The following is a 24,841-nucleotide window of genomic DNA, read 5'->3' as shown; positions in this document are numbered from 1 at the left end:
GAATACACATTAATTGATCTATTAATTTGTGCAAAGATCTAGATACTTTCAAATCGGCTTACAAAACTAAGCGCGGCAACTTACTCACGCACAGTCGACCGCGAGATCTGCTGAGTGTTACCTTTCGAATTAATTCGGAGTTTGTTGAAATGTTACCTAAGTTTATTGTAGGGTTAATTTTGTGCTGGGGTGTGCAGAGTTTCCCTGACGGGGCGCCTATAGACACGTGTGTGAAGAACCGTGCTAATCAGCCTAATCACGGCCAGCACAGGCCGCAACCCTTGTCCAGTCTACCGTACAGGGTCGCGGCATCGGCATTACTTTACGGTCCAAATACCCCGGTCACAGGTGAGCACCAAAATATAACATGATCTTTAAAAATTCGTCATTATTTTCTTAAATAGAATATATAGTAGAAAATAACATAAGTGTGGCATTGCATCAATGGTTAAAGACGAACCAAATGTAATCTTTAATTAAAATGAGAATAGAACACCTGTTGTGTAATTTGTAGGATAAAATTTTCAAATAAATCGTCTAGTAGGTACGTCAATGTATACTTAATTATGTTCATAACTTATAACACCTTGCTACTTGTGATTAAGTATGTTAAATTGCGCGAAAACGAATGAAAGAATATTTAACGATTCATTGTATTTGTATAAAGTTCGATTATTTTCGTGGTGAACCTATAATTTTTTAATCTTACTCATCCTCTCTGAAAAAAAACTTTATCCATATCTAGACTAAACATGCTAGAAAAATGTATGAAACGTGATCTGTAAAACGAAACAACCATTTACAAAAAAAAAAAATACTGTGAGATAATAGTATGGCAGCGTAACGCGGTTATCTGATTTTGTTTTTCAATATTATAATTCCAAACGAAGTCTTAAATGAAATTATCATAGTACACACTTGACGTACCTACTTGCTTGTCATTGAAACTAACCTTAAATGACCTAGGTTATTTCAAATTCATAACTCTGTATTTTGGCGTTATGGCATTTCGCGACATGGGCGAACTATTATCTATTTTTATAGAAGTACTTACCTACATTATATCCTAGTACTATACCAAAAGATTGAAAAGCGTTTCAGCACCTACACATTCGTCAAGGCTTTGCAACAGGGAATCTTACGCACAAATGAATGACACAATAAGCAAACTGCAACAAAATAAGTTCATTGATAAAATCAGGCGAACCGTTCACTAAGTGCGTAATACTAGTATACTAGCAACTTCTACATGTGACGCAACTTACATGCGTACAGTATGTATTGTAGGTCACACGACTAACGACTTAACCGGTTTAATGTTGTCCCCCAAGACTAAAGGACCTTGGTAGTATTCCCATAAGTTTTAAACCAGGAGATTCAAAAACTATTGTTGTAACGGTCACCAAACTAGGTAAGAATCGATCACCTGGTTTTTGTGACAAAAAGAGAAGAAGTCTTACGAAAATTTTACAGTAGACTAATGGGATGTATACGTCTAGACGAAAAATACAAGTATAAAATCCAATCAAAGTCGTAGATTTGATTACAACAAACTATCATACATATTTCTACTGCCAATAGTACCTACTTATCAATCACTTATGCAGGCGTAAGTTTGCTTGAAAGTTAACACGCAATAAGGAGAGCTAAACCTTCTTATTGGTCCAACATATTAGTACCTTTAACAGAGATTTAGTCACTATGCCAAGACAAGTAGTCCAATGCATTAAACTAACAATGCAACAGTTAGTACCGCATAAAATTGCTTCTATTATACACTTGAAGTCTATCCCAAAATGTAGGTTAAGGTGCAAAAGTAGAGCCAAAAAAGAGAGACTGCTCTCAGACTTCGAAACTCTTAGGATGATAGGCTTTTTGTATATTTATCAGGTTATAATACTTTTTCAGTAATAATTAAATAAAATAAACAAGAAATTAAGAGTAACCTAACCTAATTAAGTTAATTGCGATAAAAAATACAGAACTTTGGCATTGCGGCAAATCTATTTTTGTATTTTATAACTGATATTTTTGTTTACTTCTATTTTTTTTTTCTGGCAAAAACATGTATAATAATATCGTCAACCCAGTTACTTGGGCAACACGATGAGCTAGACTGGTTGTCAGTTTCTTCAGCTTCTGGTCACCTGGAACGACTGTCAAAGATGTCTGAATAACAGCCGGGACCCACAATTTAACGTGCCTTCCGAGACACAGAGGAACTCGTTAAGACAAAGATGGTCATCCATCTACGAGCCGATCGTGTCAGGCATAGCTTAACCTGGGATCGATCATATTATGTAGTTATAAATAGGTTGAGTTTAATTGGTAACGTATCTGGTATCGGAGTTAGACTACTGTGACACATTCATAGAGCTGTTTAAAGTTGCAGATGATCTTGAGCATTAACTCATGAAGAACTGGGCTTTTTTTTCCAGTTAAATTGAAAAACGAGGTCAGGCACTTTTTAAAGTTTTTCTAGAAAAAATAGAGCCTAAATTCTTGGTAAATCATAAGAGCTTATTGTTACACTTCTGCAGACTACTAAAATCGCTTTGTGTGAGCTTGATTTATTAGTCAGCTTAGGGCTGCAAGGCAATCCCGAAGTACATATGTACATGAACACAGTATGTACGTAAGAAATATCGACCGAGTTATAGTTACCAAATATATTTCATGTTTTCAGGAGTTACCGTATCTTGTATCTATTTACCTAAATTCTGTCGATTTATTCAAAGTAGATATTTCAATTATTCATTACTCCTTTAAGTAGGCAACAGAATAAATTTATTAATCGTAACTAATTGTAATGTAAGGGAAATATAAATATAAGAACTCGTAAGGAACTGTCCAACGAGACCTTGTCGTATAGCAGATATACCTAGCAAATAGTACCCATATAAACTTTTGTAATAATTCAATTAAATGTTATAATGAAATGATGTGGTTTTATCACTTTTCACTGAACACAATCACATACATAATCTACCAAAAGAGCCGGCAATTTCGGCTCATGTGAGCATCTGAATACACATTAATTGATCTATTAATTTGTGCAAAGATCTAGATACTTTCAAATCGGCTTACAAAACTAAGCGCGGCAACTTACTCACGCACAGTCGACCGCGAGATCTGCTGAGTGTTACCTTTCGAATTAATTCGGAGTTTGTTGAAATGTTACCTAAGTTTATTGTAGGGTTAATTTTGTGCTGGGGTGTGCAGAGTTTCCCTGACGGGGCGCCTATAGACACGTGTGTGAAGAACCGTGCTAATCAGCCTAATCACGGCCAGCACAGGCCGCAACCCTTGTCCAGTCTACCGTACAGGGTCGCGGCATCGGCATTACTTTACGGTCCAAATACCCCGGTCACAGGTGAGCACCAAAATATAACATGATCTTTAAAAATTCGTCATTATTTTCTTAAATAGAATATATAGTAGAAAATAACATAAGTGTGGCATTGCATCAATGGTTAAAGACGAACCAAATGTAATCTTTAATTAAAATGAGAATAGAACACCTGTTGTGTAATTTGTAGGATAAAATTTTCAAATAAATCGTCTAGTAGGTACGTCAATGTATACTTAATTATGTTCATAACTTATAACACCTTGCTACTTGTGATTAAGTATGTTAAATTGCGCGAAAACGAATGAAAGAATATTTAACGATTCATTGTATTTGTATAAAGTTCGATTATTTTCGTGGTGAACCTATAATTTTTTAATCTTACTCATCCTCTCTGAAAAAAAACTTTATCCATATCTAGACTAAACATGCTAGAAAAATGTATGAAACGTGATCTGTAAAACGAAACAACCATTTACAAAAAAAAAAAATACTGTGAGATAATAGTATGGCAGCGTAACGCGGTTATCTGATTTTGTTTTTCAATATTATAATTCCAAACGAAGTCTTAAATGAAATTATCATAGTACACACTTGACGTACCTACTTGCTTGTCATTGAAACTAACCTTAAATGACCTAGGTTATTTCAAATTCATAACTCTGTATTTTGGCGTTATGGCATTTCGCGACATGGGCGAACTATTATCTATTTTTATAGAAGTACTTACCTACATTATATCCTAGTACTATACCAAAAGATTGAAAAGCGTTTCAGCACCTACACATTCGTCAAGGCTTTGCAACAGGGAATCTTACGCACAAATGAATGACACAATAAGCAAACTGCAACAAAATAAGTTCATTGATAAAATCAGGCGAACCGTTCACTAAGTGCGTAATACTAGTATACTAGCAACTTCTACATGTGACGCAACTTACATGCGTACAGTATGTATTGTAGGTCACACGACTAACGACTTAACCGGTTTAATGTTGTCCCCAAGACTAAAGGACCTTGGTAGTATTCCCATAAGTTTTAAACCAGGAGATTCAAAAACTATTGTTGTAACGGTCACCAAACTAGGTAAGAATCGATCACCTGGTTTTTGTGACAAAAAGAGAAGAAGTCTTACGAAAATTTTACAGTAGACTAATGGGATGTATACGTCTAGACGAAAAATACAAGTATAAAATCCAATCAAAGTCGTAGATTTGATTACAACAAACTATCATACATATTTCTACTGCCAATAGTACCTACTTATCAATCACTTATGCAGGCGTAAGTTTGCTTGAAAGTTAACACGCAATAAGGAGAGCTAAACCTTCTTATTGGTCCAACATATTAGTACCTTTAACAGAGATTTAGTCACTATGCCAAGACAAGTAGTCCAATGCATTAAACTAACAATGCAACAGTTAGTACCGCATAAAATTGCTTCTATTATACACTTGAAGTCTATCCCAAAATGTAGGTTAAGGTGCAAAAGTAGAGCCAAAAAAGAGAGACTGCTCTCAGACTTCGAAACTCTTAGGATGATAGGCTTTTTGTATATTTATCAGGTTATAATACTTTTTCAGTAATAATTAAATAAAATAAACAAGAAATTAAGAGTAACCTAACCTAATTAAGTTAATTGCGATAAAAAATACAGAACTTTGGCATTGCGGCAAATCTATTTTTGTATTTTATAACTGATATTTTTGTTTACTTCTATTTTTTTTTTCTGGCAAAAACATGTATAATAATATCGTCAACCCAGTTACTTGGGCAACACGATGAGCTAGACTGGTTGTCAGTTTCTTCAGCTTCTGGTCACCTGGAACGACTGTCAAAGATGTCTGAATAACAGCCGGGACCCACAATTTAACGTGCCTTCCGAGACACAGAGGAACTCGTTAAGACAAAGATGGTCATCCATCTACGAGCCGATCGTGTCAGGCATAGCTTAACCTGGGATCGATCATATTATGTAGTTATAAATAGGTTGAGTTTAATTGGTAACGTATCTGGTATCGGAGTTAGACTACTGTGACACATTCATAGAGCTGTTTAAAGTTGCAGATGATCTTGAGCATTAACTCATGAAGAACTGGGCTTTTTTTTCCAGTTAAATTGAAAAACGAGGTCAGGCACTTTTTAAAGTTTTTCTAGAAAAAATAGAGCCTAAATTCTTGGTAAATCATAAGAGCTTATTGTTACACTTCTGCAGACTACTAAAATCGCTTTCCTTTCAGTGACAATTGAAGGAACCGAGCCATTCAAGGGTTTCTTTCTACAAGCTCGCTCTGTGGAGAATGACGACTGGATCGGAGCGTGGGAACCCGCTCCCAACACGACTGTCCATCCAGAATGCGCATCGATAACACACGGTGACCCTGAGTTCAAAACTAGGGCGACTCTGCTATGGAGAGCACCACCTGATGCCCAGGGCAAGGTTTACTTTACGTAAGTAGACTAATTTACGACTTTTAAAAATAAATAGGTACTATTTTAATTATATGCGTAATTTTGTTTCGTTTGGTAATTGTTTTGAATAACTTTAGATGTTTGTACACTGACTTCTGCGGCGTATTAATTTGCAATCATCGCTAGTGTTATCGAATAAAAAATAATTAAAATATTAATCGGACTCCTATAGTTAAATGTTCACAAGAAAATGTACAAGTATGTTTCAAAATACCTAGCAAAATTAAAATGAACGCACGATAGGGTGCGATTACCGCACGAGACAAATATTTAATTATCTTAATTATCTATAGACCCGCTATTGTATACTGGCATACAAAATCATTACCTACTGAACCTTAGATCAAAGGGCCTATTACGTTATCTTAAAAAATAACTTATTTAAAGAACTTTTATGAAGCTTCGATCCATTTTAATAACACATCAAAATGTCTACATGGCGATTCGACGTTATTGAAGCTAAGCATTTATCCGTTTACGAAATGCTGGCATGATTTAATTACAGCTGTCAATCTATGACTCAAACAGCCTCGTAAATTGGTAACCCTACTTGGCACTTCGATTTTGAGTTAAATCTTGATAATGAGGCCGTCGACCCGTGCCCTAATACGACTCCTTTCACTGCGACGTACATATGTACCAGTTGCGTAACATCAATGAGCTGTCATGATCATGCATCAGTTAGCGTAAGTGACCTTTAGATAAACTTAGGCTACGTTTAATGGTTTATACCGTCCGGCAATTATCATTTACGTTTACGCTAAATCATCTTAAATGCGCAGACGGATGACTATGCTAATGAAGTTACTGGACCAAATGGTAGCATATTAAAAAAACAATTGTTTATATTAGTTACTTAATACGCGTATGTTAAATTCATTTTTTTGTTTTGTATTATAGTTGATTTAATTAGTTATCTTATAAGGCACCTCAAAAATTCATAATTACATCATTTTACCATAAATTGTATTCGGACATAAAAATGACATTAATTTCAAATTAACAACACTAATAAGGCAAGGTTGGTTCATTAATTACATGTTAGCAAATGTTCGGTTAAGATAATATTTGTGCCTATCACCTTGAATAATATAGGATTTAGTAAAGAGGTTGCGTAAAACGAGTTTATTACTAGTTTTATATCACTTAACTATGATATATAGAACTGTAATGTCGGTCATTGAGTGACTTGCATGATTCAATTCATAACATGTTGATACTTAAAAGTTTCGCCATATTATTGCCTTATTAATCAGCTTCGATTCTTATGTTCCGATAGTGTCGTAGCATATCCGTAACATATATATATTTTTTATTGATACCTGGCGCAGTAGGCATTCGTAATTATCTTTGGCGCGTGTAAGTTATTTTGAAACAATGTTATTTTTTGAGAAGTCTTATCTTGAAGTCATTCTTTAGAAATGAGATAATGCTGAACAGTTATATTTTTATTAAAAGCCTATTAGCCTTATTAAGGCATTTAAAAGACAGAGATAAGAATCTTTGGTTTCGTCAAAGGTTGTCTAACCTTCATTTACCAGACGATTATAGCGGTCCGAGGTGCGTGATTCGCTGAAAGTCTAGACAGTAATTTATTGCTTATTGCGATTCGATCAGAATCAGTAAATACTAAATAATTTTTATGTTAGGACGCACAATGATTAGCGAGCTTAACATCTAATCTCCGAGGTTTAGTGTTGTTTCATTGTTTCTTGTTTGTTTACAGTGGCACAGTCTTAAAGAACTACGGAACTTTTTGGTCGAATCTCATAGCAGAAGCTCCACAGGATCCGAGGCAGCTACAGATACTTGGATGAACAGAAGTTTCTTCATAAAAGAACTACAAAACAGTTATCTTGAAGAGCTATCCGTATTGCCAAGTTGTTTAATCATTAACCCACTAAAGTAGGCTAAAAATAATTGTAAATAAAACCAAGTATAAATAAATAGATAAGTGTATTAGAATACATTGAGTAACATAAATGCATCATTTCATATCGCGATAAACAAATACATTGGGTGAATCTTCGTAGTTATCATCAATTTGCAGAACGTGTTTAAAATCATTATCTGGCAACGTGTTAAAACCTCATTATAATGTCAGATGTCATACATACGTACATTAACGATAAGCTTTAAAAAAATATGAGTTTCATACTTCTATTACACACTAAGTTTATAGCACAGAGTAAATACAAAGAGGAGATGGCCTAAGCAACTGTGCACTGTGATTCTCAACTAGGTCCTGACGTCATCATGTGGGCGTGGCTTTAGTCAGTGTATTGTTGGCGTTTGTCCTGTGCACAACTTTGTGAACGTTCCCATTTTACAGCATTGTTCGCGCTAGACGAAAAAAAAATGAAGTGTTGTGTTTTGTCTTGTAAAAATTACTCGGATAGACGTTCTGATGCTATGGATGGCATCACATTTCATTTGTAAGTAATTTTATGCGTAATTTATTAAAATAGTTCTAGAAAAATCTCCTAGCGTCGGCGTCACCAAACATAATCCTACCCCACACTAGATGGCGGCACTTGGTCTCATGGAAACTACAAATATTTAGGTATGTAGAGCCCAGAACTAACATATTTTAATACTGAAATTTATTCAACATTCATTCCTAAAGACCCTTTAATGGCCAAAATGTTATTTTTGTAGTTTTCATATATCATTTTGTAAACAGGCTGCCATCTATCGTCAACTATGAAAAACAAACATAGACAACAAAAAGACAGGGCAGTAATTAGAAATCAATTATTTTACTATTTTACTGAATGTCCTGCGGCTGTGTCATAAATGGAAAGTACCTACTTAAAACATTAAATACGCTGGACATAAAAATACAATCTCCTATAAATTAAATATTCTATCTACAGTTATTTTATTTATTTAAAGTACTTAAAGCCCACCCAGTTTATTTAGTTGAATTTTAAATGATGTATGTTTTAGATTTCCATCCGAAGATAATCTAAGGCAGCAATGGATTACAAAAATTAATAGACAAGACTGGTCTCCGACTAAATATACGAAAATTTGTTCTTGCCATTTTAATGATGAAGACTTCATAGTGACAAAAAAAGGCCTTAGAAAATTAAAGAAGGGAACTTTGCCTTGTTTAAAACTGGATATAATATCGGTTCGTTTTAATGCATTTAAATTTTGTTTTAGTATTTACCAGTTAAAATTCATTCGGGAAAATTCGTAAACTTCGTATTTATTGTTTTATCTTTTATATTACAGCTTAAAAGAAAATTTACAGACCCAACCACAAAGGACCCAACAATATCATCACCTAAGCCTACCACACCTACAAGTAATTTAAATGAATTTCTGATACTGCATGATACGCCGAGAAAGAAGAAGTTAAAGCATGAAATAGCACAACTTCGATGGAAAGCAAGAGCAGATAGATTAAAGATCAGAAGACTTCATATGAAAGTTAAGCGTTTGAAGAAGAAGGTACCTGTCTAGTGGCGTTATTTTCACTTCACGCAGTGCCTTAAGATGATATTTTTCTAAATAAAATACTTTTTCATATTTTGTTTCAGGTTCAAAATTTAAGTGCCTTAATTAAAGAATTGGAAAGCAAAAGTCTTCTGTTAGGAGAGGAATCAGAAATTTTAACATCAATAAATGTTAAGTTGAGGGACTTGGTTGGGCGTCATTTGGCAAAAAATAAAAAAAAACCATTGACGAAACAGTATTCTCCAGCTCTCCGATCATTCGCTTTGACACTACATTATTTTTCGCCAAATGCTTACTCATACGTCAGAAAAACTTTCGATACTTGCTTACCGCATCCGAGAACTATTTCTAAATGGTATGAAAGTGTCAATGGTGAAGCTGGATTTACAGCTGAAGCTTTTAACATATTAAAGCACAAAACTAACTCCTCAGGCAAACGCGCTTTGTGCAGTCTTATGATGGACGAGATGGCAATTAGGAAGCACGTCGAATGGGATGGAACAAAATATCACGGTTATGTTGATCTCGGCCTTAATGACGTACAAAACGATAATTCGGATCAAGCTTCTCAGGCTTTAGTCCTGTTGCTTGTATGTCAAACTGAACGCTGGAAATTACCTGTGGGTTTCTTTCTTATTCGTTCTATGACCGGGGAACAACGCGCTTCAATAGTTCAACAATGCCTCTACAAATGCCAAGAAAATGGTGTAAACGTTGTTTCACTTACAATGGATGGCTGCGCTGCAAACATTGCTATGCTTAAAAAGTTAGGATGTTCGTTAGAATCTCAGAATATGAAAACTACTTTCAAACACCCTAGTACAGACTACGAAGTGGCAGTATTCCTTGACGCATGTCATATGCTAAAACTTGTGCGCAACGCATTTGAAAATAAAAAGAAGTTTCTTGATTATCAGGGTAATCTTATTGAATGGTCTTATCTCGTCAAGCTCAATAACTTACAAAAGTCAGAAGGCCTCCACCTTGGGAACAAGTTAAAAGAGAAACACATAAATTTTCAACGACAAAAAATGAAAGTAAAATTAGCCAGTCAACTTTTTAGTAATAGCGTAGCAGATGCACTCCAAGTTTGTGAAAAATATAATGTTGAATTCAAAAATGTGGCGGCTACAATTACTTTTATCCGTTTAATAAACAACATCTTTGACATTCTCAATTCACGAAACATGCGTCAGTTTGAGTACAAAAAACCCTTATTTGAAAAAAATATTTTGAAAACAAGGGAGTATTTAGAATATGCTAAACATTATATAATGTTTATAGTAGCTCCTGATGAAGAGAAGCTTGTTATCGCCACGAATCGTAAAACTGGTTTTATGGGCCTTTTAACATGCATTAATAGTACACTTTTCTTGTATAACCGCCTAGTTGAAAAAGAAAAGGTCCTCAAGTATTTAACTATGTACAAATTTTCGCAGGATCATTTGGAACTATTTTTTGGGGTATTAAGAGCTCATGGGAGGGCCAATAATAATCCAACATCACGTCAGTTGAAATCAGCTTACAAAAAAACCCTGATAAACACAGAACTGAAAGAGGGTTTCAGAGGAAATTGTATTCCGTTAGAGGATATTTCTATTTTAAAAGAATCCTCTGTAAACAAAATAAATATTACTACAGAACGTTATCGAATTTTGCAAAATGACTTGATCGAGGCATCATTGGATGACGAACCCATGCCTGATGATTTGTTGTTAGAATTTGATGAGCAGTTAAATACAACGATAGGTGATTATTTGCGCCGTCAAATAGTTGCATATATTTCTGGGTTTGTTGTCAATTATTTACATTCCAAAATCAAATGTGAGAGCTGCCTTCATGAATTATATGCTGATAATTACGATGATGATGACCTTTATTTGATAAAAACTAAAAATAAAGGTGGGCTTACTTTCCCGTCTAAAGATGTCATAAATATATGTATACGAACCGAATGCAGCATCCGTTGTGTTAAATCGCAATCTTTGAATTCTCCTAATTTCCGTAAACATAAAATTATAACGAATACACTAAAATCCCTTATTGGACAAAATTATTTCGAAAAATCGGTGAACCATATGTTTGATCAATCACCGACTGATAATCATATTACTCTTCTGACTAAAGCCATAGCCGAGAAATATATAGATATTCGTTTTAAGCATTTTGCAACCATAGAAAACGATAGAGCAACGAATCGACAACAACTAACCAAAGCAGTTATTTTTTCAGGAAATTGAATTTTGCAAATACATTTTTTTCGTTATAATTTTTGTGTATTATTTATATTTCCACTGTTTGTTTTACCTACTTGACCATATCAATAAACGGGAGGTGTTTTTTTTTTTTTCAAAAATACTGGCTTCGTAAACCATCTTGATAAATCTTTTTAACAAAATAAGTCATTTAAATATACAACATTATTCTTGATTTACACTAAACCTGAAAAGTCGCGAAAATAAATTAGCTGTTCCCTACATTTTGACGAGTATAAGTGTAGGGAACAGCTGATTTTTTTCGCGATTGGTCCCATAGAAAAAGATGTTCAAATTGGTGAGTAGGTACAAAGACCCCTTTTCGGGTTTAGTGTAAACAAAAAATAATTTTGTATAAAGGAAAATCTAATAATCTTCATTCGTCATTCATCAGAAACCTTTTTTTTTTCATAATAATATCACAATTTAAATTTAAAAAATACGCATCAAGATGGTTCGCAAAATTAATTTAAAATAAAACAGTGCTCCCCGGTACGAAAATTCCGAGTACGACCCTGTTGCATCCTGTACTTAGTGACATCTAGTGTGAGATAGTTACGTAACTACAAAACAAAATCGACAGAACGAGCGAATAGTTTTGCTTTTGACCGATAGATGGAAAATAAAGAAGTGGGCGGGATCTAGCACCCCCTCACCCCGCAAAGTGTCACGCGTTGTTTTCTAAGGAAATCTAATTAGGCCATCTCCTCTTTGTATTTACTCCGTGGTTTATAGCAAGTTGTGTTATCCATAAGCGTTTTAATAAAGTCTTTAATGTTAAAATATAAGTGTTGTCTTTATTGTTCTATGTTAAGCAGTATTACTGCGAAGCTTTTCCCACTTGATTAAACAAGAAGCGATGAAAGTGTACATAATAATACATCATTCTATTTATTATGTATCAAAACGGTAGAAATGTCTCAGCATCTGATATGCTATCTCTACCATGCAGCTAAGACAGCTCCATTAATATCACGAGAGATCATTTTGGGTCTAAAACTGCAATAAAAACATTGCAAAATTTTATAAAGTAAAAAAATATGGTGAGACTTGTGTATATGTCGCCTTAAGTCATCAATTATATTGTGACAACTAATCTCAAGCGTATAAGCTACGGATACAGTTTCGCTTTCTTACGTTGGCTTCTGTTTCATGACTGGTTGTTTAATACGCAGGAGATCACAAAGGTCGTTCCTGATTGGCCTCAGTTCAGACACTTCCTTTTCCCAGTCGGTTTCCGCCAGAACTGATAGTACCTGTTGATTAAAATAAGACATGTGATATACTTTTAACATCCAGACAAAAATGTGTTAACCATCAAAGCTACATTCAATGCTTAGTCCAATCTTATGTTATGTTTAAGGTGCCCTTTTTAAGACGTTATCAGCAGTATGAGAGAGTTATACTTTGGTCGTTTTAAGATGTTTACGTATCTGTGACATTCTATTTTGCTATGCCTCTGTTGTATGTCATAATTTCAATTAGCCGTTATAGTTCTTTGGGTGGTATAGTGTTTGCGTGTAAAAGGCTGATGTGGGCAACGCGTGTACCTGGTCGACGTCCCCCTGCGGCACGGCGGCGGCGTCCCCGTACAGCGTGAGCGCCTCGTACAGGCGCGCGGCGGCGCAGCGGCGCACGTAGCGGTCCGCGTAGCACAGGTACACCACCAGCTGCCCCAGCGAGCGCGAGCACACGCCGCCGCCCACCTGCACGACATTCTTATGGATAAAGGCTTATTCCTCTTTCGCGCTATCGCTGATCAGATTAGATATTTAGTACACAAATAGTTTATAATTGGATTTCCACAAAGGTAGCTTTTTATACCGATTTTATGTTCATGTGGCCGCTGGCAACAACTAGTTTACTGGAACAATAAATAAGTTGTTGCGTGAAGAAAAGGTGTACACGAGAATAAAATGAAATGCCTATTCAAATTCCGTCCAGAATATACCTACAAACTACACCTTACTCTTGATTGCAGTTATTACTACTATTCAATTATAAAATTAAAACCGAACAGTTATTATGTAAAACAGTCTCATTGATAAGCTCAAACATCTGAATAAGACCTAGGTTTCAAATGACTAGTGTGAAGGATATCATAAAATCGCAATTATTACCTGAATCAATTGACACAAAACATTGATGGAATCCAAAAGCTTGTAAATATTCTTCCCTCCGCGCAATTCCAGTTGCAAGTATTTCAATATATCCATAGCGAACTTAGAATCTGGGTCATCTAGTATCGGCGAAATTGAACCTAAAAGGAAAAGACACAATGTTAACAATGCTTGAGTGTACACAGCAAATAAAACGAGATGTTTAGAATGAGTACACAAGTAGCAGAAGGCAATTACCTGAACTCAATAACCGATCCAAGAAATTGAACATAGGTCCTGTAATCCTCTTGACGTGTAAGTTGTCGGCAAATACTTGAATAATCGTGTCACAAATTGACGTCAACATTTCCTTGTCGCTGTGTAGCGTATTCAAATATGCGTAGAGAGATTGTGTTGTGTGTTTTACCTGAAAAGATATAAATATTTTATTATATAAACACTGTACTGCAGCAAAGTTTTTAGAAATGACCTAGTAGCGCTTGAACCGAAATTTGCATGTGTACGTGTAACACGAAAATAAATGGGTTACATTTAATTCCACAAGTCTGTTTGTTCCCGTATTTGACGCATCTTTTATATCTGCAAAAACCCATTGTTGAAAAATTTGACACCATATATTGTCCAGATAGCACATTTTTAGCCATTCGAGGGCTATCACTGAGAACTGAACCCTAAGCACATAGCATTAAGAGTAAAATTAATTTAAACCATCTAACTTTGGATTGCAATAAAGTATATTTGAGTAACTTACTAAGCTCTCGGTCAATTCGCCAGCACTGACCACCAATCCCTTAATAACATTGTATCTGTAGTCGGAATAGTTGAGAAGTTGCACGAATCTCGGCATCGTATGCCCCGGGAACAACCATAACACAACGTTGGAATTCTCACTGGTCATCGTCTGTTCATTATCATCAACGTCTTTAGATTGAGGCTTCAATTCAACTTCTTCGCACGGGAATATACGCTTTAAGGCCTCGTGGTGCGGTATGTTCGAAATCGGAGGATCACTGGAAAAGGAAAATGGATCAATTATTTCCATCCCTCCAACGTTGGCCTTTCGTGAGGATATGCCTAAGCAGTAAGTAGACTTACAGCATCATAGACAAATGTGATCTAGCAAAGGTGCAATTTGTCTCTTACCTCTCTTTGAAAAAAAAAGGCGAATCCATATTGAACAGGCCCAAATCGAATCAGATACGACTGACTGTTGGAGACTAATGGAGACTAACGGTTCTTGCCTTTTAACCATTCATTCAGCTCAGCCAATCAAGCTCACTGCCGGAGCCAGGTCCTTCCTTAAGTCACGTCTTTATATGGTTATTAATCTTACTACTTACTTGTAGATCAAGGAAGTGAAGATTCTGCCTGCATGTGCTCTTGTTCGGTCAATTTTTTCGACCGCTTGTTGAGCGACGCCGCACATGATTTCCTTGATCACTTGTGGCGAGTTCAGGTGAGGAGCTTCGATGGCACATTGACGGCTGATGGATAACAGACCTGTAAAGAAATTAAGAAATTGGAACTTTGTAATAATTACTAGTTATGAAATGAAACCAGTCAAGTAAGATTAGGATTCGCGATACTCAGGGTTCTGTACAAATTGTACAAATAGCCAATAAAAACTTAAGATGCCCTAAAATCTAGCGACTTCAGAAAAGTCAACCTTAAGCTACTCAAGTAAAAGTTAACTTCAATAAACTCCCTTGATTTTTCGAAATATTAATAGAAAATTGCCAAAACAATGCTTCAGGTAATACAATTCGAAAGAAAGTATTCGATTTACAAGTTCTTATTACATATATATATATTTTTTAACTTACCTGTCATACTGGCCTCCCTCACCCAAGCACCGATATCACCTCTCATATCGATGGTATACTCAGACAAACAGTCTAGAAGCGCAGCCACGATCTCTCCTACATAGTTCTCTACGCCATTCACAATGCCCTGTGTTTGGCACACCTCTGTTAGACCGACGACGGCGTCGCGACGAGCTTCGGCCCATTTCTGGGTGCCTTCAGCGAGCTTAGTGCAATCGATTAACGACTTAATCACAATCGGTAAGTGTTCGGTTAGCACCGATTTTGGGAGGGATCCTGTAAATAATTAAATGTTATATAACAATCAAATGGTATTTTTGACAAGGATGAGAAAGAAGTGGAGTAAAAAGGAGACGCGAATCAATATTCATTTTCCAGTCTCCTGTGACTATAATTAAATATATTTATTTTTGCTTTAATCTTGCTATCATTGTTTATATTTCTTTGAACAGATCTTGGATCTTGGTTCGGATTTCGACATTTTGTTTTCTAACCTTACGTGTTAAACGAAATGACGTACAAAACTAGCGTAGTACTCACCAACAGCCCTAGCATACCCCATCCTCAGCACCAGGCCGTTAACACCGGTATTGCTCAATTGACTGCAGTACTTCTCAATTAGTTGCTTACGCTTCTCCTTAACAGTGATATCACCGTATTTCAGATTGTCATCGCGTAAATACTGATCAAACACCAAAGGCAATGCGTAGATTGCCTTCTCGCGGATAATCTGAACTTCGTGTGAGAGACATTCTTCAATCAAGTTTAGCCAATCATCTGTAAACAATTTAGGTTGTTTTATGTTATGTTAAAAGAATATTTTACGGTTTAAACAAATAATGCAAAGAGAGACTTTGTGGACCTTTCTGACACATTTTAAAAGTCAAACATATTTGTGCAAATCCTAGCACTAAATTTAGGGATGCCCTAAGAAAACCATTGAACTGATTTTAACCCAGACCAATATAATTCAGAATTAGTGAATATGAGGAATAGGAGAATAATCGTCTTCTGAATTAGTTAATTGGTAAAATAATCGTCTTCCCACCTCTAGACGTGCGACCTAAGATAAGTGGTTACCGATGATATCATGTCCGTGGTATGGCGCGGCGGCGCGGGCCAGCTGGGCGATGCAGTGGCAGCAGGCCTGGCGCATGAGCTCGCCGCCCAGCCCGCGGAACTGCTGCCGCGCCCGCAGCGCGCCCGCCAGCCCGCGGACTGCCTGCGACACCTCGCCCGAGATCAGGGAGTCCGCCGCCTTGCCTGCAACATCATCATAAACATTAAGGGCATGTTTCACCACCACCACATAAGTTCCCAATCCGATTCTTTAAATTAATCGACAGATTTTTTTATATAAAGAGTGTCAATTTTATCAATTTACAAAACTTGAATTCAACAAATCGTAAGAACAATGCCAAACTCTATCGCAGTTTATATCGCCCGCCCTCAAGTTAAGCATGCGCGGCAACTATATCTCGTTCCATCTACATCGATAGAAGCCAATTCATCAAGCCCAATAACCAATTGTATTAAATTTACTAATAGTGTTAAAAAAAAGTTCGAAACTTAAAAACATTAGAGCTAAGTAGGAATTTCTAAATTTAACTCAAACATACTATAAAAGGACTCTTATCGAATTAAAACAAACCAAAGGTTTCCTTACCATTTGGCAATTTGCACTGCGACAAGGCATAAATAGCTTCACCGATAGCGAGGATTGCTCCATGTCGAACATTCAGATCAATGGACTCGGTCTTCTTCACCAGCTTCGGAAGTACTGTCGTCGCAACGTAGTCAGGAATCTGATATTATAAAAAAAACTTACTGACAAACCTCCTTAAAGTTCTTTTGGTGTGGCTTTATTTTGTTATCCTGTGGTTTTCAGTGGGCAGATATTTTATTATTGTTTCTTAGAGCAGAGTACGTTATAAATGCATCAAACTTATTACTAAAGAGTAAAGGAGGCATTAAAATAGCTCACTTCCGACATCTTTCAACTTCTTGGGAGTCAAATCGAAATAATAATATAACAGGAATTTACAGTAGACGCGATTACGGTAGTTTAAATAAAACATAAATATAAACTAATTAAATAATAAAAAATATAAAAAAGCTAACTAAAGTTAACCTACTTAACCTAGATCGCACATGGATATGATACGAAATGACAATAAAGTGTCAGTCATTTTTGAAAATATATTTTTTGTTTTGAATCATAGGTGGACAGCAATTACATCAAAATAATAATATACAACCTCATTAGTACTGACAATAAAATAGAACTGCTTTTTTTCTGGTAATTCTTCTGCAGTGCAGAACAAAGTCCTCTCGATTTTACTACATTTCCATTTTTCTTTACATCGCAGGGGTTTTTTCGAAGTATTTCTAACTAACGCTAACTACCAAACCCATTGTGCCAAAATATAGCTTAGGACTAACATTAGTGAGATCCAGAAATGTTTCGTGAAATTCACGTGACACAAGGAAAAAAAACCGTATGTTTGGGATATACACTATTTTTGGGGTTTTTTATTTTAGAAGTACATACATAATAAGATGTTTTTTTTTATAATTTCTTCTGTATTACTAACCTTGTCAGTCAGCTTGTTAAGAGCTTTTGCAGCGATTTCGCGGATGGCATAATCCCAGTGTTCCACTTTCAAGTCTACGAGATGGTCGACAAGTGGCTGAGTGTACTCGGGGAAAGCGGCTACTTGAGGCGCGATGACGAGGTACGCGTTGTTCCTGGGCCCCACTGACTGGAAGTCAGCTGTTGTTAGGACCTCGATACCGTGTGGAAATAAGCCGTGTCTACCGACATTCTCTTGGTAAGCTGCGGAGGCAGCTCGGCGGCAGTTTATCTGTAATGGTAAAGATTTTAAATTGTATGGTGGCTTTAATATATTTATGTTTTTTTGAACTAATGGTTTATAAATTATTTTACATTGGTGTTTTACATTACTAATTATATGGTTGCAGTTAGGTTTCAAGCTACTTTTACCTCAAATAAAAAAATCAGGCTCTTTGAATTAAAGACTAATAAAAAGTGGTACATTTGGATGTTTCTGTAAGTAATAATTGTAGCGTTTTTATTAGCATAACAACCTCGCGATCGAAGCAGGCAGTGGTAATCAATGCATTAGCGAGCTGCGTGGCGTAGGGCGCGAGTGCGGGCGCGTCGTACGCCCGGGCGAAGGCCCAGGCGGCGTGGCAGGCGGCGTCCCGGGCCGCGCGGCCGCCGCCGCCGCCCGCCGCCGCGCGGGGCTCGTCCCGCCGCAGCGCGCGCGCCGCGCCCGCCACGCCGCCGCGCACCTGCGCCGGGGACAGCAGCCCGCGGCGAGCTGGAACATGTCCACAAAATACTCTCTCACCAACAAAACAAGAAAGTCGTAGATATAGTAAAACAACGAAGCTCTACCCCAAATGAGATTAGCGCGACGATCTGGATGCATACAACAAAAAATTAGTGGAAGAGGCAATGACCGGACAGAGTGGAAAAGTCGAAGGGAGGCCTTTGTCAGGTCAGTGACGATTAAATAAAATAAAGGGGCACGAATTTTTATGGAAATGTTACACTTAAGCATTTACTTGTAACAGAACAACCAGCGTTGTGTAGTGGTAATGTCTACGACGAACAAAAGCCTCGCTACAGCCCACTTAGTTAAAAACTACTTATTCCATGTATCTGTATCAGATTTTCTTATGTCGAATTTCAACTAAAACATTGTTTACGAACCAAATGAAATACATTTAAAGGATAGGTAAATAAAAATGCACATACATATAATTAATTAAAACGCTACATTTATTTATAATATCATTAACCCTTGAACTATAAAAAAGGGGGTTTACCATAATCCACTTTTGGTACTGTTAGCTAGTCAATTTAATACTTTTCTTCCAAACACTTTCGACCAGTTCATCATTATCAGCTAATTTATTATATTTAGACTCTTTACAGTCTATAAAATACTTCCCGGTGACATTGTTCAGGTCCTCAGATACACAACAATGTATTGACGTCTGTGCTCCTTCCTTAGCAGTCTTAAAGAACAAATTGATAACTGAATACACTATTTTTTGTGATATCGGCCCTAGAGATCGGAAGATATCTGTGTTCACTACACCTGGGTGAACACAGTTGACAGTAACTCCGTCTGGTAATCGCTTTGTCAACGCTTTTACATGTAAAACTTGGCACAGCTTGCTATTCGCGTATTGTAAGATGCCGCCTTGACCTCCTGGACTGAACGATTTACCAAGTTTATCAACCCGTAGTCTTGCAAAATCGTGCAAGACAGACGACACGTTCACAATCCTGCTTGGTTTCGATGCTATGATTTTGTCTAGCAACAAATTTGTAAGTAGAAAATGCCCCATATAGTTGACCTGCATTACTATGTCAATGCCGTCGCCTGTGAGCTTCGGTCTAAGGCCTCCACACCCAGCATTATTTACTAAAATGTCGAGACGATCGTAGTTTTTGTAATAATTTTCGGCGAATTCTCTGATACTGCTAAAATTCGCCAGATCCAAGTGTTTATATTCGACGTTTTTATTTCCTGTTGTCGCTATGATATCGGAGATGGCTTCAGCTGCTTTTTTACCGTTACGGCAGGCGATAATCACTCGAGCCCCCCTCGCTGCCAGGTCCCTGGCCGTTTCCAGTCCGATGCCTTGATTACCACCAGTTACCAACACAGTTCTTCCTTCAAGTTTCGCATTTGACGTGCACATTCTCTTAACGGGTTCGTATTTAATTTTTATCCATACTACTATTGATAATATGAGTAAAAATAATGTTAAGAGGAGGTAAAACACAGTTGTAAAAAAGTAGTAAAATAAATTTAACAACATGTTGATACGTTGCCCTCGAGTAAGCTACTGACGCGGTATTCGAACTTATATATACCTTATGAAGTACAATGTCTGCTGTCACAAACTGTGCATGTATTAAGTATGCATAATGAGTCTCAGTATTCTTAGGTTATGTGTTTTTATGACTCTAAAGGTCTCCTACCTTTTTAGATGTAAATAATTAATTATACAGACCATAATTGTCTTGTTAATCAAATTATAAATGAATAACCAAAAATATTTTTTATATTTATTTTGTAAAAGCACAAGTCAGTTCATTAAACTTGCGGCGTACGAATACTTGACAATGTTCATATTCATAAATAAATAAGATGATATAATACTTTCCAGTTGTAAATTTGATTATTTATTTATTAACGATGTCAAAATGTATCGGAACTAGGTATATAAATTGGTATCCTGGGTGGTCATCCTGAAGTGTGTTTATTAGGTCATATCTATTTGGGACAATTTGTAATGCATTCTTTATAATATTGGTTTTAAATTTGACATTTGTATTCAATACAATACATTTTTTTACTCGTTGTTAAGTTTGTCCTACATCCTTACAATGGCCTGTTCCTATTCCACCTTTCAGTTACCTCACACACTAAAACATTTTTTTTACTTTGTTCGCCACCAATAGCTAAATGAAATTGTATCTGCAGTTTTAGAAATCTATAATTAACTATTATGGAAAATCGGAAAACCAAATAGAACCCCTTTAAAATTACCAAGTATCAAATTCACGTAAGATAAAAAATCAATTAGTCGGATATTGAATCAGTTAACAAAAATTCGATTCATAATTACCAAGTTCCGCTAACGCCATACAGCCACCATGCCATGCAGTTTCCCGCTCATTTTCGGCGAACAGTGACAGCACACTGTCACAGACGTCGGCGGCGGCCAGCGCGGGCAGGCGAGCTCCAATACGGCCGACCCCTTTAGCGGCGGACCATCGCACTACAGTGTCGTCATCGCGTAGAGAACATAACAGCAGCTCCACTACATCCTCTACCTGACAAAATACATTTCGTATTTTAGCATTGTATGGTAACTTCTTGAAAGTGAACACATCAGTCCTAGTATAATAATTAAAAAGAGCTTTTTATTGTTTAAATTTTTACATAGGATATCCTAAATTGGCAAATAACTGGGGTTGAAAGACATACTGTTGGCTATTTTCATTTTAGACACAGACCAGATAGGCGCCCAATAATAAGCCCAATAAAACTTAAATATTATTTCAATGAAATTATAGTAAACCTAATAACATAGAAAAACGGTTCATACAAAAAACTCACACAAGCAAACAAATGTTTATACTATTTACGCATAGCTCATGATCATTAAGGACTCCGATCCCGATTAACACGAAGTTATAACAAGCGCCACCATACCTCTTGAGGGATGTCGTGGTCATCATCATCGGGTGGTGCGGTAGCTGTGGGCTCGGTGTCGCCGGCGGCCGCTACTCCGCCCAGCGTCACGGCCAGTGAGCGGGAGCCGCGCGTGTAGCGCCAGGACACCACGCGTGGCCGAAGGAATGTTAAACCTACGATAATAATCTAGTTGAATGATGATTGTTCAAATTCATAGCTTTTCTGGCACTTTAGGCTTAGAAGGAAATTGAAAGACTGGTTTTATAAATAATCTACATTACAAAAAGTATTTCATCAAGTATCAAGAGGGTGGGACATAGATGATGAATTACGAGATTACCAGTTTTCAACAGCTGGTAAAGGTACAGCTTTCGAACCCATGGAGAGAATTGCCAGAAAATTGCTGTACCTACATTTTTTTATGTAACTTCGGTCTGATCTACTAGGTAACATCACTACACGACACTGGCAGAAATTGTTGTAAAGAACAGCAGATGAAGAATGGTCTAAGGTTTTGTCACAGAAATTAGAATTATTCAAATCAAAATTTTAAATTTCCTTACCAATTCTCTGCACTATCTTAACTCCGTATTTTCTGACCAACATAGCTGAATGGTTGTTATAGTTTTGTTTGGTCACCCACTCCAGTAACTTTGGTGCCAAAGGCAATAGGTCATCTCTTTTCCCATGCTTCAAGACCGCTGCAACTGCTGCTAGTACACCATAGTGGATAGTTTCTTCTTCTTTCAGATTGGAATGTAGATCACAGGCCCAGTCAAAGAAAGCACTCATGTATAGTTCCTTTACATCAGATCTGTAAATAATATTTAAGCTTAATATTGGATTTTGGCTATAGATATTTATACCGTACAAGTACAGATCACATAAGTAAGCCTAGTCTATGAAACATCAAAGAATGAAAATGCCTTTTCCAAGTTGTGGTATGGACTTAATAAAGTGCATATAAAAGTTAAAAAAGTAACAAATTGCTCAGTTTTAATTTCTTCAAATTAACTCTTTGAATGAATGTCAGTTTTAGTTATAACATGCAGACAATTTTATTTAAAGTAATTTTGCTGTTTATTGTAAATAAAAGTTACCTTATGAGAAACTTAGAAGCTAAATAGGCACTGGCTTCAGCACAGGAATCTCTACACATAGCATAAGTTTTACAGATATTGAATATCCTTTCCATAACTGTCAACTTCTTTGACCCATCAGCATCTGTAAATATATTAAAAAATTATATAATTTATTAGCAAATCAGTCAAAGCTTGAATTATGATTGAAATGAACAATAAATTTGTAGTAGTGTGGTTAGCTATTGCAATATTTTATAAAAAAAAACATAGTTTATAATTTGGTTGTTCATAGAATCATACAATTCAATGACATTATAGTCACATAATTCTTTTGGGTTTTTTTACCAATTAGTGTTTCAATGACAAAAAGAGATGACACAATGCATCATGTACTCAGCGCTGTATAAATGTTGATGCTAAATTTTATGCAATAAAAAATACTGTTTACTTTATAGTATTACCTGGTTGTCCCGGTGCAAAACCATCAAGTCTGCTCATGTGAAAAGGAATGATAACTACAATAGAGAGCCACAACAGCAGTACAAATCTGCTCCTCCAAGTTTCCTTATCATTGGGATCCTGAGCCTCCAGGAATGTCAATACTGTCAGCAGATCTGAAACCTGACAAACACTTTGAACATCAAATTGATTAAGTACATTGTCATCAGTAATATTATGAGTAGGTGTTAATATAATAACAATTGAACTAGCAATATACAATCATATTTTTGTTTACAGAACAATGGTATCTACTCAGTTTCTAACATTCAGTTGTTTTGAAATACTATAAAAATAGAATAATTAAACATATAATGTTAAGATTTTATTACCTCATGAGGAAGATGCCTAATGACAACCTTGTAGCCCCTCACTCTTATGATTTGATACATGTAATTAAAAGTAGCATGCTTTAACTCAACCGGCGAGTCTTTATCTTTGATCAGGCTCAGAAACTTTGACAACATTTTATCCAAGTGGGGATCGAGCAAGTGTGGCTGTTCATAATATTGCTTCAGGATACCGTAAAGCTTATCATATTCGGCTTCTAATGATGGCGTGTTATAAATATTTTTCACATTGTCGATCATGTTTAACACATCTTCCACCTCTGAGAAGTGCTCTAGAGCACATCCCAAACCAATATTGTCGCATTCGTCGTCCCGGTTCATGTCGGTGTCCAAACCAACCATTTTTAAATGTTATTTATATGTTTTATAGAAACTCAGCGAGTTGATTATTAAAGTAATTTAGAAGATGATAACTGCACCAAAACCTTAATATCTGTTCGGATTCAGCAATTATTCTGAATAAGAAACAAAAAAATTTACAACTTCACACAGGCATAATAAAAACAATGCGTTTGAGATCTCGTCAGTCATTACAGTCAGAGAACCCAAAGAGCTTTTATAAAGTGACAACAGGAGAAGTATAGCCATTATCTTTAGGTGTAAAAAAGATAGCAAGAAGGTTATGCTATATATGTCTTGGTTGAGTTGGTTGATGTCATTAACAAAGCGAAGCGACAAACGCCTTTTAGCCATAGACAAAAAATTAGTCCTATCTTATAACTAAAATTCTGCTATTCAAATTTCAACTTAACATTAATATTGATAAATTATTTGTAGGTAAGGGTTTTAATTTTACCACGTTTTTACACACTCACTTTCTTGTATGTTAGTTGGTCCAGTTGGATTTTAGTAACTCAATTTTGAGGCACTTCCCGATAAGCTAGCAGCCCTAGCAGGTTGAAATTTTATGGTAGCTTCAGCCCCGAAGTCAATCCAATTCACAACTATAAAAACGGCTGGACCGGTTTTGATAAAATATGAATGAGTTACATGTAAAAACGTGGGTATTTAGATTTTTTATTAAATCTATTATTTTTTTTATAACTATCTTAATACTTTATACATTATATCAGTTGACCTCGCTTAAATCATTGAAATATTGTGCATCAATCCGTTAACTTCCGTGGGTTTCTGATTCGTACTTAACACTCAAAGCGGTTTATTTGTTGAGGAGCTACGATG

General features: G+C 36.2%; 2 protein-coding genes and 1 pseudogene across 3 annotated transcripts; 1 reads left to right on the top strand and 2 right to left on the bottom strand.

Moving 5' to 3' along the window:
* Positions 1 to 11: 11 nt before the first annotated feature.
* LOC113500842 (putative defense protein 3) lies at positions 12 to 7,786 on the top strand. Of its 2 annotated transcripts, none has more exons than XM_026881739.1 (3): positions 12 to 348; positions 5,590 to 5,800; positions 7,548 to 7,786. In XM_026881739.1, the coding sequence occupies exons 1-3, from the start codon at positions 150 to 152 to the stop codon at positions 7,636 to 7,638; spliced, it is 501 nt and encodes a 166-aa protein (XP_026737540.1). In that variant the 5' UTR covers positions 12 to 149; the 3' UTR covers positions 7,639 to 7,786. The 2 variants fall into 2 exon arrangements, with proteins under 2 accessions (XP_026737540.1, XP_026737541.1); XM_026881740.1 differs by lacking the exon at positions 12 to 348 and adding an exon at positions 2,084 to 3,373.
* Positions 7,787 to 12,526: 4,740 nt separating this feature from the next.
* Positions 12,527 to 24,203, bottom strand: LOC113500838 (tubulin-specific chaperone D). The gene is made up of 18 exons (XM_026881736.1): positions 23,642 to 24,203; positions 23,273 to 23,432; positions 22,830 to 22,953; positions 22,293 to 22,543; positions 21,748 to 21,902; positions 21,158 to 21,365; positions 18,593 to 18,828; positions 18,079 to 18,348; positions 17,151 to 17,289; positions 16,565 to 16,747; positions 16,025 to 16,261; positions 15,485 to 15,760; positions 15,002 to 15,161; positions 14,413 to 14,671; positions 13,899 to 14,067; positions 13,662 to 13,801; positions 13,092 to 13,247; positions 12,527 to 12,797 (listed from the first exon to the last, which is right to left on the bottom strand). Exons 1-18 carry the CDS (start codon positions 23,999 to 24,001, stop codon positions 12,675 to 12,677), a joined length of 3,606 nt encoding a protein of 1,201 aa, XP_026737537.1. The 5' UTR covers positions 24,002 to 24,203; the 3' UTR covers positions 12,527 to 12,674.
* LOC113500841 lies at positions 19,268 to 21,125 on the bottom strand (annotated as a pseudogene).
* Positions 24,204 to 24,841: the final 638 nt, after the last annotated feature.

Source organism: Trichoplusia ni, chromosome 14 (assembly GCF_003590095.1).
Source record: "Trichoplusia ni isolate ovarian cell line Hi5 chromosome 14, tn1, whole genome shotgun sequence".
Lineage (NCBI taxonomy): Eukaryota > Metazoa > Arthropoda > Insecta > Lepidoptera > Noctuidae > Trichoplusia > Trichoplusia ni.
This window is presented reverse-complemented; position numbering and strand designations above follow the sequence as displayed.

Bases quoted from the DNA above. Each gene is read 5' to 3' on its own strand.
- LOC113500842 (XM_026881739.1), top strand. From the start codon at position 150: ATGTTACCTAAGTTTATTGTAGGGTTAATTTTGTGCTGGGGTGTGCAG. The intron at 349-5,589 runs GTGAGCACCAAA...CTTTCCTTTCAG, and splicing joins TCCAAATACCCCGGTCACAG to TGACAATTGAAGGAACCGAG. The intron at 5,801-7,547 runs GTAAGTAGACTA...GTTTGTTTACAG, and splicing joins CAGGGCAAGGTTTACTTTAC to TGGCACAGTCTTAAAGAACT.
- LOC113500838 (XM_026881736.1), bottom strand. From the start codon at position 24,001: ATGGTTGGTTTGGACACCGACATGAACCGGGACGACGAATGCGACAAT. The intron at 16,748-17,150 runs GTAAGGAAACCT...ATGATGTTGCAG, and splicing joins GCAGTGCAAATTGCCAAATG to GCAAGGCGGCGGACTCCCTG. The intron at 12,798-13,091 runs GTACACGCGTTG...TTTAATCAACAG, and splicing joins CGCAGGGGGACGTCGACCAG to GTACTATCAGTTCTGGCGGA.